Source organism: Bufo gargarizans, chromosome 1 (assembly GCF_014858855.1).
Source record: "Bufo gargarizans isolate SCDJY-AF-19 chromosome 1, ASM1485885v1, whole genome shotgun sequence".
Taxonomy (NCBI): domain Eukaryota; kingdom Metazoa; phylum Chordata; class Amphibia; order Anura; family Bufonidae; genus Bufo; species Bufo gargarizans.
The window spans coordinates 549,729,527-549,748,101 of record NC_058080.1 but is presented as its reverse complement, the minus strand read 5'-3'; the positions used below and the strand labels follow the sequence as shown (position 1 = coordinate 549,748,101).

At 42.5% G+C, this 18,575-nt stretch overlaps 1 protein-coding gene across 14 annotated transcripts in view; it reads left to right on the top strand.

Moving 5' to 3' along the window:
- Positions 1–18,575, top strand: part of FBRSL1 (fibrosin like 1) — a 545,433-nt gene that overhangs the window by 257,297 nt on the left and 269,561 nt on the right. For all 14 annotated transcript variants that reach the window (XM_044275607.1, XM_044275611.1, XM_044275609.1 and 11 more), the window contains one exon: positions 17,165–17,266. In XM_044275607.1, the coding sequence (XP_044131542.1) occupies positions 17,165–17,266 (102 nt within the window). The remainder of the gene's footprint in view (positions 1–17,164; positions 17,267–18,575) is intronic.

The window sequence follows — 18,575 nt, the reverse complement described above, 5'->3', positions numbered from 1 at the left end:
TCCACTATGACAAGAGCGGGTGGCAAGGAAGATGGCTGTAAAGGTTCCACATATTTTTTCAACAAAGACCTATGGAACAAATTATGAATTTTCAGATCCTGAGGAGGCTCAAGATGAAAAGCTACAAGACTGATAATGGCCGTCATCTTATATGGGCCGATAAACGTTGGACCCAACTTCCAGGAAGGTACCTTCAACTTAATGTTTCTTGTGAACAGCCACATAGAATCACCCATACTTAGGTCCGGACCATTCATACGTTTTCTGTCAGCCACACAATTATATTTGTTGCCCATATATTTTTCAAGTTATTTTGAATTTTTTTCCATATTGATGACGAAAAACTTTCTTTCTCAGGGATATCAGAAGCATTAGAACCAGAAAATGTACCAAACTGGGGGTGAAATCCATAGGCCCCAAAGAAACGGCGACTCACCAGTGGACTCCTGACTGCGATTGTTTATGGCAAACTCTGCCAAATACAAAAAGGAAGACCACTCCTCCTGATTCTCAGATACAAAACATCTCAAGTAAGTCTCCAGACTCTGGTTAGTGTGCTCCGTCTGTCCGTTCAACTGAGGATAAAAAGCCAAAGAAATGGACAGTTGAATTCCCAGAGGAGTACAGAACGCCTTCCAGAATCTGGAAACAAACTGACCCCAACGATCTGAGATCACGTCAGAGGGAATGCCATTAAGTTTCACGATGTTATCAACTAATACCTGTGCAAGGGTTTTAGCATTAGGTAGGCCTGGTAATGCAATAAAATATACAATTTTACTAAAGCGATCAACTACCACCAGAATAACTGTCTTTCCTGAAGAATTGGGTAGATCAGTGATAAAGTCCATGGACACATGAGTCCATGGTCTAAACGGAATGGGTAACGGAAGTAAAAATCCAGAAGGTCGAGTATGTGTCACCTTGGCCCTTGCACAGGAAGTACAGGCTGACACACAGTCCTTCACACACTTATGCCACCCCAGCCACCAGAATCCCCAGCCACCAGAATCTACGAGATATGTGGTTGGGAGTGGACCTACTCCCAGGATGTCCTGTAAGAACTTTACAATGATGATCCTCCAACACCTTGTGACGCAATTCCAGTGGCACAAATAGTTTCCCAAAGGGACACGAGTCCGGTACGTCTCCCTGAGCCTCTAACACCTTCACCTCAAGGTCAGGATAGAGGGCGGCTATCACCACCCATTTAGACAGTATGGGACTCTGGTTTTCAAAATCGCCACCTCCAGGGAAACTACATGACAAGGCGCCCACCTTGACATTCTTAATCCCAGGACGATAGGTGACGGTGAAATTGAATGTGGTGAAAAACAGGGCCCATCTGGCTTGTCTTGGGTTCAGTCATTTCTCCGACTCCAGATAAGCCAGATTTTTGTGATCAGTAAATACCGTGATCGGATGAATCGCCCCTTCCAACCAATGACGCCATTCCTCGAAAGCCAATTTATTGGCCAGCAACTTTGTTACCCACATCATAATTTTTCTCAGCGTGGGATAGTTTTTTTGAGAAAAATGCACATGGTCGCGATTTACCAGGTAATGGGCCCTGTGACAAAACGGCTCCTACACCCACCTCGGATGCGTTCACTTCCACAATAAACTGTTTTGACACATCTGGCTGCACCAATATGGGAACAGAAGAGAAGCATTCCTTAATCGCAGAAAAGCCTTGCAACTCTAAATCAGACCATACAGAGACACCCGTCCCTTTTTAAGTCATGTCCGTTAAGGGTTTTACTATTGTCGAATAATTCTTGATCAATTTTCGGTAATAGTTGGTGAATCCTAAAAACCGCATAAGAGCCTTCAAATTTTCGGGTTGATCCCAGTCCAATATAGCACGGACTTTCTCAGGATCCATTTAAAAACCCAAAGATGACAGCAGGTAGCACAAGAACTGCACCTAGTATACCTCAAAAACACAGTTCTCTAATTTTGCGAACAATTTATTATCACTTAGAATCTGTAACACCTGTCTCACATAATTCTGATGTGTTTCCATGTCAGGAGAATAAAGAGAGTGTCATCCAAATACACAATCAGAAATCTCCCCACCAGGTGATGAAAGATGTTATTCACAAAATGTTGGAAGACCTCCGGGGCATTGGTCAACCCGAAAGGCATGACCAGGTTTGCAAAGTGCCCCTGAGGAGTATTAAAAGCCGTCTTCCATTCATCCCCTTTCTTGATACTAACCAGATTATATGCCCCCTTAAGTCCAACTTGAGACCACCTTGGCACCAATAATCTGGTTTAAAAAATCGGGAATCAAAGGAAGAGGGTAAGGATCACAGATAGTAATCTGATTGAGTTCATGAAAATCCAGACATGGCCGAAGACCTCAATCTTTTTATTATTATTATTTATTTTTATTACAAAAAAAGAACCCTGCAGCCACTGGAGACTTGGAAGGTCTCATGTGCCCTTTCTTCAAATTCTCGGCAATATATTCTCTCATGGCCTGCCTTTCAGGTTCAGAAAGATTATACAACCTAGATTTAGGCATTTTAGCCCCCAGAATAAGATTGACAGGGCAATCATATTCCCGATGGGAAGGTAAATCCTGACATCCACTCACAGAAAACACATCGGCAAACAATGATTTAAAAGAGGGTACAGCCTTAGTAGTGACCACAGAAAAGGATGTATTGAGACAGTTATCAATGCAATAGTCCCCCCCAATCCACAATCTGCCTAGCTTGCCAATCGATAGTTGAATTATGCTTGGCAAGCCACGGTAAACCCAAAACCATATGTGCAGGGAGACCTTCCAAGACAAAACACGAGATAACTTCTTGATGAAAGTCACCCACTCATAAATTGATATCATGCAAAACTTGTGACAAGTACCTCTGAGTAAGAGGGGCAGAATCAATAGCAAATACAGGAATGTCTTTTTTTTATGTACTTGGTGATAACACGTGCATGCGGACAAACTGAGCATCAATCATGTTCACGCCGGCCCCACTGTCGATTAAATACTTCAATTTCCCAAGGTTTTTACTCTAGTGCCACATCGGCAGTCAGGAGAAATCGGGTACTACCAGCAAAGTACAAATGCACATTCTCTGACTCCCCACTCATACCTCCAATGGGATTTAGATGTCTCTTTTTGTTTCTCTTTTTGCCACTGAATGCTTGGACATATTTTGACAAAATGTCCCCTTTGACCGCAGAAAAAACATACTCCCTGCTTGCGACTCCTAATTTTGCAAGCATATACCGGAGTCTCTCCCCCTAATTGCATGGGTTCATCCTCAGGTATAAGCTCAGGAGTCTCTTCACCCAGAGTGTCAAAGGAATATGGTACGTTATGTTATAGAATGTCCTGAGAGAGTGGGCCCTTAGATCTCTCTCTCAGGCGTCTATCAATACGTGCAGCCAAAGACCTAGTGGCTTCCAAAGACTCAGGATTCTCATGAAAGGCCAAAGCGTCCTTCAGCCTCTCAGATAATTCCCGACAAAAATGGCTACGTAGCGCTGGATCGTTCCACTCAGTATCCATAGCCCACCTCCTAAATTCGGAACAATAGACCGCCGCCGAGCTCTCTCCCTGACGCAGGCCGCATAATTTAGTCTCGGCCAGGGAGACTCTGTCCGAGTCTTCATAGATGAGACCTAAAGCTCCGAAAAATACATCTGATCGGAGAGACTGTGATCCAGTCGGCAGAGAAAAAGCCCAAGACTGGGCGTCCCCTTTAAGCGACAAAATAATAACACTCACCCTCCCCATAACAGTGCGATCCACAGATCCCCCTCCCAATTTTTATTGTTATGTAACTCCTACATTTTTTTTAATATTGCCTTTTGAACATAACTTTTCAAGTAAAATCATATAAACCCCCTTTTTTTTTTTGTCATTTTGGTGTTATTTCCCGATTAATCGATGAAATTGACAACTAATCGATTATTCAAATAATAGCTGCAGCCCTAATAACAAACATAAAAACAATAAGAACAGACAAGACTTATCTAAAAGTAGAAAAGTGGCAACTCCAGAAGCACCACAGAGTACAACCGACTAGCTAGTTAAAGACGGGAAGAAAATCTATAAACTGCACCTCCCAGAGTGAGAAGTGGCTACTTATGGGAAAGGCAAATCACCAACAAGCAACACCTGAAGGAAGGGGTGTGGCATTCACCAAAACACAGACACAATAAGATCCACAGTGAACTTGTAAATTTAACCTACGAGTTGCCAGTCTCTCCGATCTCCTGTTACCTGCCACGCGAAAGTCCGTGACAGTACCGCCGCCCCTCCCCCTCCTTTCTACGGATGACCTCCGGGCACCCAGGACCGACCTCATCTGGGTGAGATCTATAAAAGGCATTCACTAAACGATTGCCATTAACATTGGATGCCAGCACCCACTAATTATTGTCGCACGGCCGTTTAAAAAAGGGACTTGTGACTATTTCACAACTCATATAGTCACAGGTCCCTTAGTAAGTGTGCCCCATTCACTTTGCTGGTACTGAATTTTGCTGTGGTTTTTCTGCACTAAAAGCCACACTGCAAAAACTTGCATAATCCACACCATGTGCAGACCCCCTAAAAATACAATCTGTTTTCAGATGAAGGAATATCTGTACTCTGGGTGCTGTAGGGGCAATAAGGTCACTCTCCCTCCAAGTGGTTTGACACATTACATTTAGCAGGGGCAGTGTCGGGGACCATGATTTCCTCTTGCAAGTACTATCCTCCTCATCGGTGAATACACAATGGATGTGAAATACCGCATGTATGTTTCCTTTCTCGTTAGCTTGGGAATGATGAAGTATTGTTCTAAACATCAAAGTGAAATGTCTCTTTGAAATTATTGCAATTTCCGTAAGCCACAAAGCATTTTTCCTATATGTTTTAATGCTTTACACCTTCTTTTATTGTCTGCTTGCACTAAGACTACATAAAGTACTATTGAAGCTTTTAAAACACAGATGGTGCTCAATAATCCCAAGTGTAAGAACAGACTTCTCTTTTCGAACTTGGATTGTGTTATTTTTTTCTTCCATCTTCTGGTTCATGGCAGGCTTTGACAGATCAGAAGAAATTTTCACAGCTTGATGCCGCTGGATTCCAGTCTTGCATGAAAGAGAAACATCTGGAGCAAAATCAGTGAATTTCACCAAAGGGCTCCAGTAAAGTGTTCTTGCATCTGTTGTAGTGACACTTGTCCCACTGCATATTCAGCTGGTTATGACCTGCATGCTTTAAGACATTACTGCTGGATCCAGAATCTCATAATTTCTTCATTCTCTCATTATTAAATGTTCTGGCAAAGATGGAGCAATGGGCTGAAAGTAGGACACACGACTTTTATAAGCCATTATTATATAGTACATCTAAAATTTGGACATCACATTTTTGGGTACTTGATTGTTAATTATGTACAATTGTTTAGGTATCTACCCATTAAGTCAATGACCAAACCATGACTGAGCCTTGAATCGTGACTTAACCCTCATGCACACAACCGTATGTATTTTGCGGTTCGCAAAAAAACGGATCCACAAAAAATACGGATGATGTCCGTGTGCATTCCGTATTTTGCGCGCGGAATGGAGCAACAGGCCCCTGATAGAACAGGGACCTTAATGCAAACAATAGGACATGTTCTATTTATTGGCGGAACAGAAATACGGACATACAGAAACAGAATGCACACAGAGCAACTTCCGTTTTTTTTTTTTTTTGTTTTTTTTTGTGGACTCAGAAAAGAATATATGTTTGTGTGCATGAGCCCTTAGGATACCGGCCAAACCAGCGACACCCTACTGCAGAGTTGTTGCTCCTCTGTGCAGAGTAGGGTTCTGAGATTGTTTTCTTCCTTGTGTTGGAGAGCTGATTTGCATCCTTTACCCAGAAAGCAATGCATGTAAGGCTACATTGAAATGAATGGGTCCGCATCCAATCTGTAAAAAAAAAAACGGAGCGGGCACGGAATCGAACAACATTCGTGTGCATGTAGCCTAAGTCTGTAGGCCTGTGAAATCCACGGGCAGGACATGTTTTCCCCTGTGAATTTGTTCTGCACTGACCTTATATTCTGTTTGTCACTGGTGGGTTAGTAGTTTGTATTTTATATTCATTCTGCGCTGCTGTAATAGAAGTCAACTCTTCCTACACTGGTGCTAGACCTGTGTTGTAGACGGCAACCAATGTGATAAGACAGAGCTGCTCAGAGGAGGCAGATAACGGCCTGTACCAATGATGAGGCAGGAGGTACTGTATCTAAGCTGTAGTTACAGATCACAGCTATGTAGTAACAGAGCTGAGCTAAACTGTGGCCAAACAGCAAGCTAAAAAAAAATGTCAACACCAGTTAAGCACCCCCTATAGGAACTGACTTATAGGCAGCTTCTGACTAGACAGTTTCTTTAAAGGGGTTCGGGAGTATTCTTTTTAAGATTAGGCAGGAAGCAGGACGTATTGAAAAAAGTGACCTCTGTGGTAATGTGTCCTTCATGAAAACATTACCACTAAGACTGGTGATTGCAGTCCTTCACACTGCTCCGTAGACTATATAACGTTTGTATTGTTGTAATTGTTCTGAAAACAGTGGGTTTAGCCAACAGTAATATAACGTATATTGTGGGTTGGGCTCTGAAGGCACACCATCATGACATGCTTTTTTTCCATTTTAATTTGTGCCGAATTTTATAAAAAAAATTGTCTTTATTATTGCTACATTTTATTGAGGTTTTCAGCTTTGTTTCAAATTATCGGGAAATATCTAATATTTGAACAATTTATCTCTATATAAAAGTGTTTTCTCCTTTCCATGCTTTCCAATATATTTGTAATTCAATTCTCCATTTCTAAGTATTAGACCGTAAATTGCCACAAAAGAGAGCTGATGGCTATTGAAGGTAATTTAGTGAGGAAGTAATAGAAGCGAAGTATTCCGCATGAATTGTATCCTTGGGTCGCGGTTCACGTAGGAGTGGAACGGTTCACGGAAGGACATTTTAGCCACTTGCTCATCACAGCTTTTTATAGTGCTAGTCCTAGCCCTATTCCAGGCTCTCTTCAGTTTCTTTCCTCAAGGACCTATAAAGATCTGTGTTTTTTTAGTGCCCCGCTCAGTAAGCAAATATTAATTTCAGTTGCATGTGAAATTATGTTTCTATAATGCTTTCCCGTGATCTTATCAAATTTCTTGTGATTTCTTATATGTGGCACATAGAAACCGTTCTTGTGGGTATTCTTAAAGCCCAGTGAGTAGATACTGAGGCCCCTATGTAAACATGCTAGCAATTTTTATTTGTTACATATATGGAATTGTTACTGTCCGTTAAATTTAGCGTTAACGTAGATGCAGATTTGTGGAAAATATGGAGCTCATTTGCCTAGGCAGCATATATAAGGGTTAAAATGAAATGGCGGTAGAGCAGTTTGCGCCTTTAAGAGCGATGAAAACCAGCCGTCTCGATAAATAAGTGTTCAGCCTCTTTGCAGCAGCTGTAGCCGTGGTTCGTGCGGAAAATGAAGGCAGATGATTCAATTTGGCCTGTGCCCCGAGTACATTTCCAAATGCTTCTGTGTGTGCGCAAGATAATGAACAAATGTATTGAGATGGCACAAGATCAGTGCGGGTTTACCGCTGTGAAAGCATCTCCCTCTCCCCCCAGTGGGGGCATGCAAACTCTGCTGGGTTAATGGGGGTGAGGGTCCATTCGCCCGCCACCTTTCAGAACAACTTAAGAAAAGAATTTGTCTCCTTTTGCCCCGGGTTCCCTGTTGCGCTCAAAGGGAGCTTTTGATAAATGGAAGTGTATTTATTAATAATGAGCTGGGGCCGGCTGTCTGTGATCTGAAAAGTGATGCTTATCAGACACTGTTTTCCTGTGGCATTCAAATACTTAGAGCACTAGAAGATATTGTAAATGCGCAGCGAGGCGTAAGCTCTCACCCAATTAACACCCTTTTTCCGATTTATTTTTTCAGCTACAATTATATTGTATTTAGCAGAAAACTTTAACATTTTCATCACCAGTTTCAACTCATTATATTGGCTCAGCGGACCGTTTAGAACATTACTCAACCTTCTATTTCGGGTTCTACCATTACACTGATTATATATCATGAGAGTGATATTTGAAGTACTGTACGTTTTGCAATAGTCGATGTTGGAGCACGTTACACAAAATCTGTCAATTGTCGAGTGTTTGTTAAATTTGGTGCATCTTTAAACCTAAGACTTTTGTCTAGAAATATTAGGCCAGATTTCTTACGCCAACCTTGTACTGAAGTGAGTTTGAGCCTTTTTAAAAAAAAAAAAAAAAATCTAAACAATGATTTAATCTGAAATAAAACGCATTTACATTAACCGCCTTCGGACCGCCTAACGCAGATGTGCGGTCCGGAGGCGGCAGCCCTGCACAGAGTGACGCATATACGCGTCATCTCGCGAGAGCCGAGATTACCTGTGAACGCGCGCACACAGGCAAGCGAGTGGATCTCCAGCCTGCCAGCGGCGATCGCTCGCTGGCAGGCTGGAGATGTGATTTTTTTTTTAACCCCTAACAGGTATATTAGACGCTGTTTTGATAACAGCATCTAATATACCTGCTACCTGGTCTTCTGGTGGTCCCTTTTGTTTGGATCGACCACCAGAGGACACAGGTAGCTGTGTAAAGTACCACAAAACACTACACTACACCCCCCCCCCCGTCACTTATTAACCCCTTATGAACCCATGATCACCCCATATAGACTCCCTAATCACCCCCCTGTCATTGATCACCCCCGTCAGGCTCCGTTCAGACGTCCGTATGATTTTTACGGATCCACGGATACATGGATCAGATCCGCAAAACACATACGGACGTCTGAATGGAGCCTTACAGGGGGGTGATCAATGAGAGGCGGGTGATCACCCATATAGATTCCCTGATCACCCCCCTGTCAGGCTCCATTCAGATGTCCGTATGATTTTTACGGATACATGGAGCGGATCCGCAAAACACAAACGGACGTCTGAATGGAGCCTTACAGGGGGGTGATCAATGACAGGCGCGTGATCACCCATATAGATTCCCTGATCACCCCGTCATTGATCACCCCCCTGTAAGGCTCCATTCAGACGTCCGTATGTGTTTTGCGGATCCGATCCATGTATCCGTGGATCCGTAAAAATCATACAGACGTCTGAATGGAGCCTTACAGTGGGGTGATCAATGACAGGGTGGTGATCACCCCATATAGACTCCCTGATCACCCCCCTGTCATTGATCACCCCCTGTAAGGCTCCATTCAGACTTTTTTTTTTTGGCCCAAGTTAGCGGAATTTTTTTATTTTTTTTTTCTTACGAAGTCTCATATTCCACTAACTTGTGTCAAAAAATAAAATCTCACATGAACTCACCATACCCCTCACGGAATCCAAATGCGTAAAATTTTTTAGACATTTATATTCCAGACTTCTTCTCACGCTTTAGGGCCCCTAAAATGCCAGGGCAGTATAAATACCCCACATGTGACCCCATTTCGGAAAGAAGACACCCCAAGGTATTCCGTGAGGGGCATATTGAGTCCATGAAAGATTGAAATTTTTGTCCCAAGTTAGCGGAAAGGGAGACTTTGTGAGAAAATACAAAAAAAAAATCAATTTCCGCTAACTTGTGCCAAAAAAAAAAATTCTATGAACTCGCCATGCCCCTCATTGCATACCTTGGGGTGTCTTCTTTCCAAAATGGGGTCACATGTGGGGTATTTATACTGCCCTGGCTTTTTAGGGGCCCGAAAGCGTGAGAAGAAGTCTGGGATCCAAATGTCTAAAAATGCCCTCCTAAAAGGAATTTGGGCCGCTTTGCGCATCTAGGCTGCAAAAAAGTGTCACACATGTGGTATCGCCGTACTCAGGAGAAGTTGGGCAATGTGTTTTGGGGTGTCATTTTACATATACCCATGCTGGGTGAGATAAATATATTGGTCAAATGCCAACTTTGTATAAAAAAATTGGAAAAGTTGTCTTTTGCCAAGATATTTCTCTCACCCAGCATGGGTATATGTAAAATGACACCCCAAAACACATTCCCCAACTTCTCCTGAGTACGGCGATACCACATGTGTGACACTTTTTTGCTGCTTAGGTGGGCAAAGGGGCACACATTCCAAAGAGCACCTTTAGGCTTTCACAGGTCATTTTTTACACATTTTGATTTCAAACTACTTACCACACATTAGGGCCCCTAGAATGCCAGGGCAGTATAACTACCCCACAAATGACCCCATTTTGGAAAGAAGACACCCCAAGGTATTCCGTGAGGGGCATGGCGAGTTCCTAGAATGTTTTATTTTCTGTCACAAGTTAGCGGAAAATGATTATTTCTTTTATTTTTTATTTTTTTATTACAAAGTCTCATATTCCACTAACTTGTGACAAAAAATAAAAAATTCTAGGAACTTCCCATGCCCCTCACGGAATACCTTGGGGTGTCTTCTTTCCAAAATGGGGTCACTTGTGGCGTAGTTATACTGCCCTGGCAATTTAGGGGCCCAAATGTGTGAGAAGTACTTTGCAATCAAAATGTGTAAAAAATGGCCTGCGTAATCCAAAAGGTGCACTTTGGAATATGTGCCCCTTTGCCCACCTTGGCTGCAAAAAAGTGTCACACATGTGGTATCGCCGTACTCAGGAGAAGTTGGGGAATGTGTTTTGGGGTGTCATTTTACATATACCCATGCTGGGTGAGAGAAATATCTTGGTCAAATGCCAACTTTGTATAAAAAAATTGGAAAAGTTGTCTTTTGCCAAGATATTTCTCTCACCCAGCATGGGTATATGTAAAATGACACCCCAAAACACATTCCCCAACTTCTCCTGAGTACGGCGACACCAGATGTGTGACACTTTTTTGCAGCCTAGGTGGGCAAAGGGACCCACATTCCAAAGTGCACCTTTCGGATTTCACCGGTCATTTTTTACACATTTTGATTGCAAAGTTCTTCTCACACATATGGGCCCCTAAATTGCCAGGGCTGTATAACTACGCCACAAGTGACCCCATTTTGGAAAGAAGACACTCCAAGGTATTCCGTGAGGGGCATGGCGAGTTCCTAGAATTTTTTATTTTTTGTCGCAAGTTAGTGGAATATGAGACTTTGTAAGAAAAAAATAAATAAATAAATAAATCATCATTTTCCGCTTACTTGTGACAAAAAATAAAAAGTTCTATGAACTCACTATGCCCATCAGCGAATACCTTAGGGTGTCTACTTTCCGAAATGGGGTCATTTGTGGGGGTTTTCTACTGTCTGGGCATTGTAGAACCTCAGGGAACATGACAGGTGCTCAGAAAGTCAGAGCTGCTTCAAAAAGCGGAAATTCACATTTTTGTACCATAGTTTGTAAACGCTATAACTTTTACCCAAACCATTTTATTTTTTTTTATTTTTTTTGCCCAAACATTTTTTTTTAATCAAAGACATGTAGAACAATAAATTTAGCGAAAAATTTATATATGGATGTCGGTTTTTGCAAAATTTTGCAGCTGAAAGTGAAAAATTTCATTCTTTTGCAAAAAAATCGTTACATTTCGATTAATAACAAAAAAAGTAAAAATGTCACCAGCAATGAAATACCACCAAATGAAAGCTCTATTAGTGAGAAGAAAAGGAGGTAAAATTCATTTGGGCGGTAAGTTGCATGACCGAGCGATAAACGGTGAAAGTAGTGTAGTGCAGAAGTGTAAAAAGTGGCCTGGTCATTAAGGGGGTTTCAGCTAGAGGGGTTGAAGTGGTTAAAAGACGCCAATTTTTCAAATCTGGACGATGTGGTGTAAAAAGTCACAAACTTTTTGCACAAGGGACCCAAAAAGTCGCATAATCCTCTTTTCCACATTTCTAAAAAGTTACACCAGAAATTGCTGTAGATTATTGCAGAAATTATGCCAAAGCATAGTGCTTTGGATTTCAGTTTATGACACGGACTGGCTGAAGATTTGCCAGATTTATTAGGAGTCTTGTGCATAGGGGGGGAAAAAAGCCCAACTCTCCGATAGAGATCAATAAACATCTCCAGTCTGTTGTGCCTATGGTCCATATGGCTGCTGTAAAGCATATTACTATATGTTAACAGCAACTCAGGCTAGATGGTAGTCCCATAATTGTGTACTAATCAAATTATTTTAGAAGAAAAAAAGGAATAATGGTATGTTCTGCTGGTATGTTTCTGGTTTTGTTTAGTAAAAATATAGGTGAAGCATTGTTTTTAATAGGTGCCTAACTATTTTATTTTATTTTTTATAAAGGGAAAAAAAAAAATCCCTTTTAAGGGTCCATTTACACGGATTCGCTATACACTCGGCCGGCGCCCCCCATAGAACTACCTATTCTTGTCCGCAATTGCGGACAAGAATAGGACTTGTTCTATTTTTTTCCGGAGCTGTGGACCGGGAGATCGGGGGGCACACTCCGGAAATGCGGATGCGGGGAGCACATAGTGTGCTCTCCGCATCTTTTCCGGCCCCATCAAGAATGCGGAACGGATGCAGACCCATTTGCGAACATGTGAATGGACCCTAATGGTCTTTTGTTTTGTATGTATGTGTGTGTGTGTGTATATACATATCTCCTAGACTGCATGGCCACTACACAGTGGCTAGAGGTCTATACTTCGGGCTCTGTCCACTGTGTTTTTTTTTTCTAGGAAAAACTTTCCTGATCCTATGTGAATTCCTACTACTCAGCTAAAAAGGGAAAGTATCAAAAGGAACGTAGCACTTGTTTTCTTTGCAGGATTTCTTAAAGACTAAAAAACTCACTCTGCACATTTAGATAAAAATTGTCTGAATTCTAGGGGAGAAAATAACAACATGCACAATCCAGCTCCGTTTTTTCCACATGGCTCATTCACTCAAGAGAATGGGTGTGCAAGAAAGACCCCAAACGGATGCCATCCCTCTGTTGTCCATTTAAATTAACAGTCTGTGTTTATCGGCGTGGATGCGGATAACTTTAAAGGGAACCTGTCACCTGGATTTTGTGTATAGAGCTGAGGACATGGGTTGCTAGATGGCCGCTAGCATATCCGCACTATCCAGTCCCCATAGCTCTGTGTGCTTTTATTGTGTATAAAAACCGATTTGATACATATGCAAATTAACCTGAGATGAGTCAGAGCTTGAAAATATGACTCTTCTCTGGTCACACAAGTAAGATATGACTCTTTTTTATGTGAATTTGAATATGTATCAAATCGGGTTTTTTTACACAATAAAAGCACACAGAGCTATGGGGACTGGATATTGCGGATGTGCTAGTGGCCATCTAGCAGCCCATGTCCTGAGCTCTATACACAAAATCCCGGTGACAGGTTCCCTTTAAAGGGAGTTTTCTAAGACTTAAATACTTATGACCTATCCTCTGGATAGGTAATCAGTATCTAATCATTGGGTTCCAGGACCCCCGCCGATCAGCTGTTTGAGAAGACAGCAGTGCTCGCAGTAGCGCCACGGCCTTCTCTCAGCTTTCACATTCATTGATCACATGGCCTAGGTCAGTGATGGCGAACCTATGGCACGGGTGCCAGAGGTGGCACTCAGAGCCCTCTCTGTGGGCACCCGCACCCTGGAGAAAGTCTATGGTGTACCAATATGCCTTAGACTTTTCCTGCCATTCATCAGTGCAGGACATGCTATGAACAGCGCAGGCAGCGCACTGAATGTAGGCAGGTTATTATAGCTAAATGATAAAGTACATGGAAGATATATGATATTGGTGTTCAGGTTAAATTGCCGTGTTGGCACTTTGCGATAAATAAGTGGGTTTTGGGTTGCAGTTTGGGCACTCGGTCTCTAAGAGCTTCACCATCACTGGCCTAGGTGCAGCTCAGCCCCCTAAATGTGAATGGGGCTTAGCTGCCATATCAAGCACAGCCGCTATACAATGTAAGGTGCTGTGCTTGATGAGCTGCGAGAAGGCTGTGGTGCTCCCTGATTGGCAGGGATCCCGGGTGTCAGACCCCCACAGATCAGATACTGATGACCTGTTAGTCTGAAGGAGCTCTAATCCTCAGTGATGTGTACATCCCTCATAGTTGTTCTGTGTACAGTGATCTAGCGCTTTTTTTTTTGCTTTTTCACTGGACCTCTCACACACTGACTTGCTGATGTTTTTCTTTCTGTAGCTCAGTATCTCTGAGCTACATATACCTATGTGAGGCTACTTTCACACTAGCGTTCGTCGGTCCGCTCGTGAGCTCCGTTTGACGGAGCTCACGAGCGGACCCGAACGCCTCCGTCCAGCCCTGATGCAGTCTGAATGGAGCGGATCCGCTCAGACTGCATCAGTCTGGCGGCGTTCAGCCTCCGCTCCGCTCGCCTCCGCACGGCCAGGCGGACAGCTGAACGCTGCTTGCAGCGTTCAGCTGTCCGCCTGGCCGTGCGGAGGCGAGCGGATCCGTTCAGACTTACAATGTAAGTCAATGGGAACGGATCCGCTTGAAGAGGTCACCATATGGCTCAATCTTCAAGCGGATCCGTCCCCCATTGACTTTACATTGAAAGTCTGAACGGATCCGCTCAGGCATCTTGCGCACTTAGAAAATTTTCTAAGTTATTAATGCAGACGGATCCGTACTGAACGGAGCCTCCGTCTGCATTAATATGATCGGATCCGTTCAGAACGGATCCGATCAAGCGCTAGTGTGAAAGTAGCCTGATTCTAGTTGATAAAAAAAAAAAAGTATGAGCTGCTTTATGTTAATTATTACTTATGTTACCTGCTGAAGGACTTGTATAAGGATAGGTTCACACATAAGGTTTTTGCTAGCATTTTCTGCACTTCTACGTTTTTAGGGGGGGGGGGGGGGGGGGTCCACCTGCATTTTTGGTGCAATTATTTTCGTACTTTCATATTTTTTTTTATTAGGTGACATCTTTTGTCTTTCTGGCATTCATTTCATAAATGCAGCATGCTGGAGTTCTTCCGGGGCTTTTTAAGGTGTTTTGATATCCCTGTTTGGGAAAACGCTGTGAAGAAAATGTTGTTGGTAAGACACACTGTGTCCAAAAACGCTGTAATAAACGTAGGTGGGCAAAAAAAAAAAAGCACTTGCTTTTGTACCGCCCAAAAAAAAAAAACTGTGCAAATTTGTGTGTGTGTAGAGACCCTTATTAGGATATTTGCTGATGAATTTCGCCAGGCATCAGCCCTAGTCATAAGCCACAGGTGTAATGAAGATGATCTGTCACAGCCACTGAAAGTGCTTATTAATTCCCTATAACAAATAGGGGCTCAGAAGCCATGGTGCATCTAAAAATTGATATTCACTCAGGCAGGTTAATAACGTCAGCTGTTCCTCTAATTTGATTTCCTGTGCGCAGCATCATTAAATCTGACAGGTTCCCATATAAAACCATCCCACAGTTGTACCTTAACTGGTGATTTCTTAATCATATTTGGAAAAGAACAAAGGAATTAATAAAAAGGATAACTAGATCATCTCAAACCTTGGCACGGGTAGGTGTTTTGAGGTGCTCGAAATCACATGGGTGCATGGTCCATCTGTGATAGCACATGCACACAAACTTATTTTCTTTCAGTGTCCGTTCTGTTTTGCATTCTGTTTCCGTATTTCCGTTCCGTTTCCATGTTACAGACAAGGATAGTACTGTTCTATTAGGGGCCAGCTGTTCCGTTCTGCAAAATACAGATGTCGTCCGTTTTTTTGTGGACTGTAAAATACATACGGTCGTGTATATAAGGCCTTAGAATGAAGGGATGAATATAGAGGGTGAATTGAGCGTTCCTGATAACTTGATTTAAGCTATATGTAAAAGGGGAACAATACAAAATACATACACACTATTCAAACCTGTAAGGATATGCAATATGTAAAAACCCTAGGATTAAACCACATAAACATGTACTTTGCGCTTTATTTTGTAACCGTAGAAGTAAAAAAAAAAAAAAAAAGGGACCTGATTTCTATGGCATCGGGAGTAATGCACTTTCATTCATTGCAAGGCACCAAAGTTGTGGGATATCATAGAATTGGTTGATTGAATCTCAATGGTAAGATGGTAATCAATTTTGTACAATGAGGAACCACATTCAAAATCAAATTATTCTTTTATATTTTATAACTAAAATCTGATGCATAACTGGCTGCAAATCCACTTCAAATAACCTCAGATTTTACCCCTTTGAGGCTTCATGCACACGACCATTCCTTTTTTTGCGGTCCGCAAATTGCGGATCCGCAGAACGCTGAAGCCGCCCGTGTGCCTTCCGCAACTTGCGGAATGGAACAGGCGGCTCATTGTAGAAATGCCTATTCTTGTTCGCAAAACGAACAAGAATTGGACATGTTATATTTTTTTTTGCAGGGCTATGTAACGGAGTAACGGATGCAGACATCTTTTGCGGCCCCATTGAAGTGAATGGGTCCACACCCGAGCCGCAAAAAAGGCAGCTCGGATGCGGACCAGAACAACGGTCGTGCGCATGTGGCTTTACAAAGAGTTAAAATTTAAATCCACACCACCTGTCATTGTCCATGTGGAAAAAGTCCACAGCACATAGGTGGCATTTGTGAAATCTCATCCAGTAGCCTGGTACTGTAATCTGCTCCACTTTTTACCTGCACAAATCTGTAGGTAAGATCCACAGCAATTCTGGACTGTATGGACTTACCCTTCATATTTAAAGGGGTTGTCCCACTAGCACCTGCATTTGAATACTTAAAAATGTACTGTGACACCTGAAATTTATTTCAAACTGGCAGCTCAAGGGTCGTTTAATGTCTGCTGCAGCTAAAGGATTGAATTGAGCATGTGCATCCACCTTAGCGAAGTGGACGCACATGCTCAATTCCATTCTTCAGCTGCAGCAGACAGTACACAACACCTGGACTGCCAGTTTGATAATAAATCTAGCAGAGGAATGTATGGGGAGATCTCTGGATCCATGTGAGGTACAGGGCTGGTTGTAGCTTTGTTAGAAAGAGATCGTCATATACTATATGATTTACATATTTATTTATTTTTAAACATGAATCATGAGATAACCCCTTCAGAAGCAGTCTTGGAGCTGTTCTCATCTAGCCTCTGTGCTACCATAGAGTCACCATATAAGCGTTCTTTAGCTCTTTTTGTAACATTTTTTTCAAACGTGCATCTCTTTATTTTTCAGGTTAAAACATCCAGGAACAGAAACGGCAGAAGCAATGACGATAGTACTATCAAAGAAGCCATGAGTTCTCAGCGCGGCAGCTCTCACGATTGTCTCAGTGATGTAGGTATTTCTATATTGTGGGGTTTTACTTGGCCTATTTTACTGTGGCTATTTAGTATTTATCTTCAGCCACCATCTTTTTCCATGGTCCAGAAACTGGTGCATCTAACATTAATCAAGTTACTGACTTCTGCTCTTCCATAGATGTGGTTTTGACTTGCAGAACACAGAAACATTTTTAGGACAGATTTAATAAGCCTAAGATTTAGTCAGCGTAAGTGTAATTGATGGCTCTCAAATTAAGGCTACTTTCACACTGGCGTTTTGGTTTCCGTTTGTGAGATCTGTTCAGGGCTCTCACAAGCGGTCCAAAACGGATCAGTTTTGCCCTAATGCATTCTGAATGGAAAAGGATCCACTCAGAATGCATCAGTTTGCCTCCGATCAGTCTCCATTCCGCTCTGGTGGCGGACACCAAAACACTGCCTGCAGTGTTTTTCTGTCCGCCTGACGAAACTGAGCCAAACGCATCCGTCCTGGCACACAATGTAAGTCAATGGGAACGTATCCGTATTCTCTGACACAATCTGGCACAATAGAAAACAGATCCGTCTCCCATTAACTTTCAATGGTGTTCAAGACAGATCCTTCATGGCTATAGAAGACATAATACAACCGGATCCGTTCATGACGGATGCATGTGGTTATATTATTGTAACTGAAGCGTTTTTTGCAGATCCATGACGGATCTGCAAAAAACGCTAGTTTGAAAGTAGCCTAACCTACGTGGTTGTGGACACAGCTATGGTAAAAATATTTCATGTTCAATTGTACTGCTAATATACTAAATAACATTTTTCCTATAAAACAAGAAATGCTTAATAAAAAGTGGTTTGTACACAAGCCTGGTTGAGGAGACAATGAGGCTAGGGCTACACTACGACATGTGTTGCGTGACAATTTTTATGATGATAGTCTATGGCATGGATGGCCAACCTCAGGGCTCTCCAGCTGTTGCAAAACTATAGCTCCCAGCATGCTCAGACTGCCTACAGCTTTCAGCCTACAGCTGGGCATGGTGGGAGTTGTAGTTTTACAACAGCTGGAGAGCCACAGGTTGGCCATTCCTGGTCTATGGTGTCATACTGCGACATGACCATACATTGGTGCAACATATGTTGCAGTGTAGTCGTGCCCTATCAACACATGTCGTTGTGTAGCCCTAGACTGCTCTGTTCAGTTGGTCTGCATTGTTAATGGTAGGGCAGTATGGAAGGTGCCACACGGCCATTAAACAGTGCAGTCCTCGTTAGTTTAATTAGGGTCCGCTGCCGCGCTCTACTTGACCACAATATGGCTGTATCGCAAC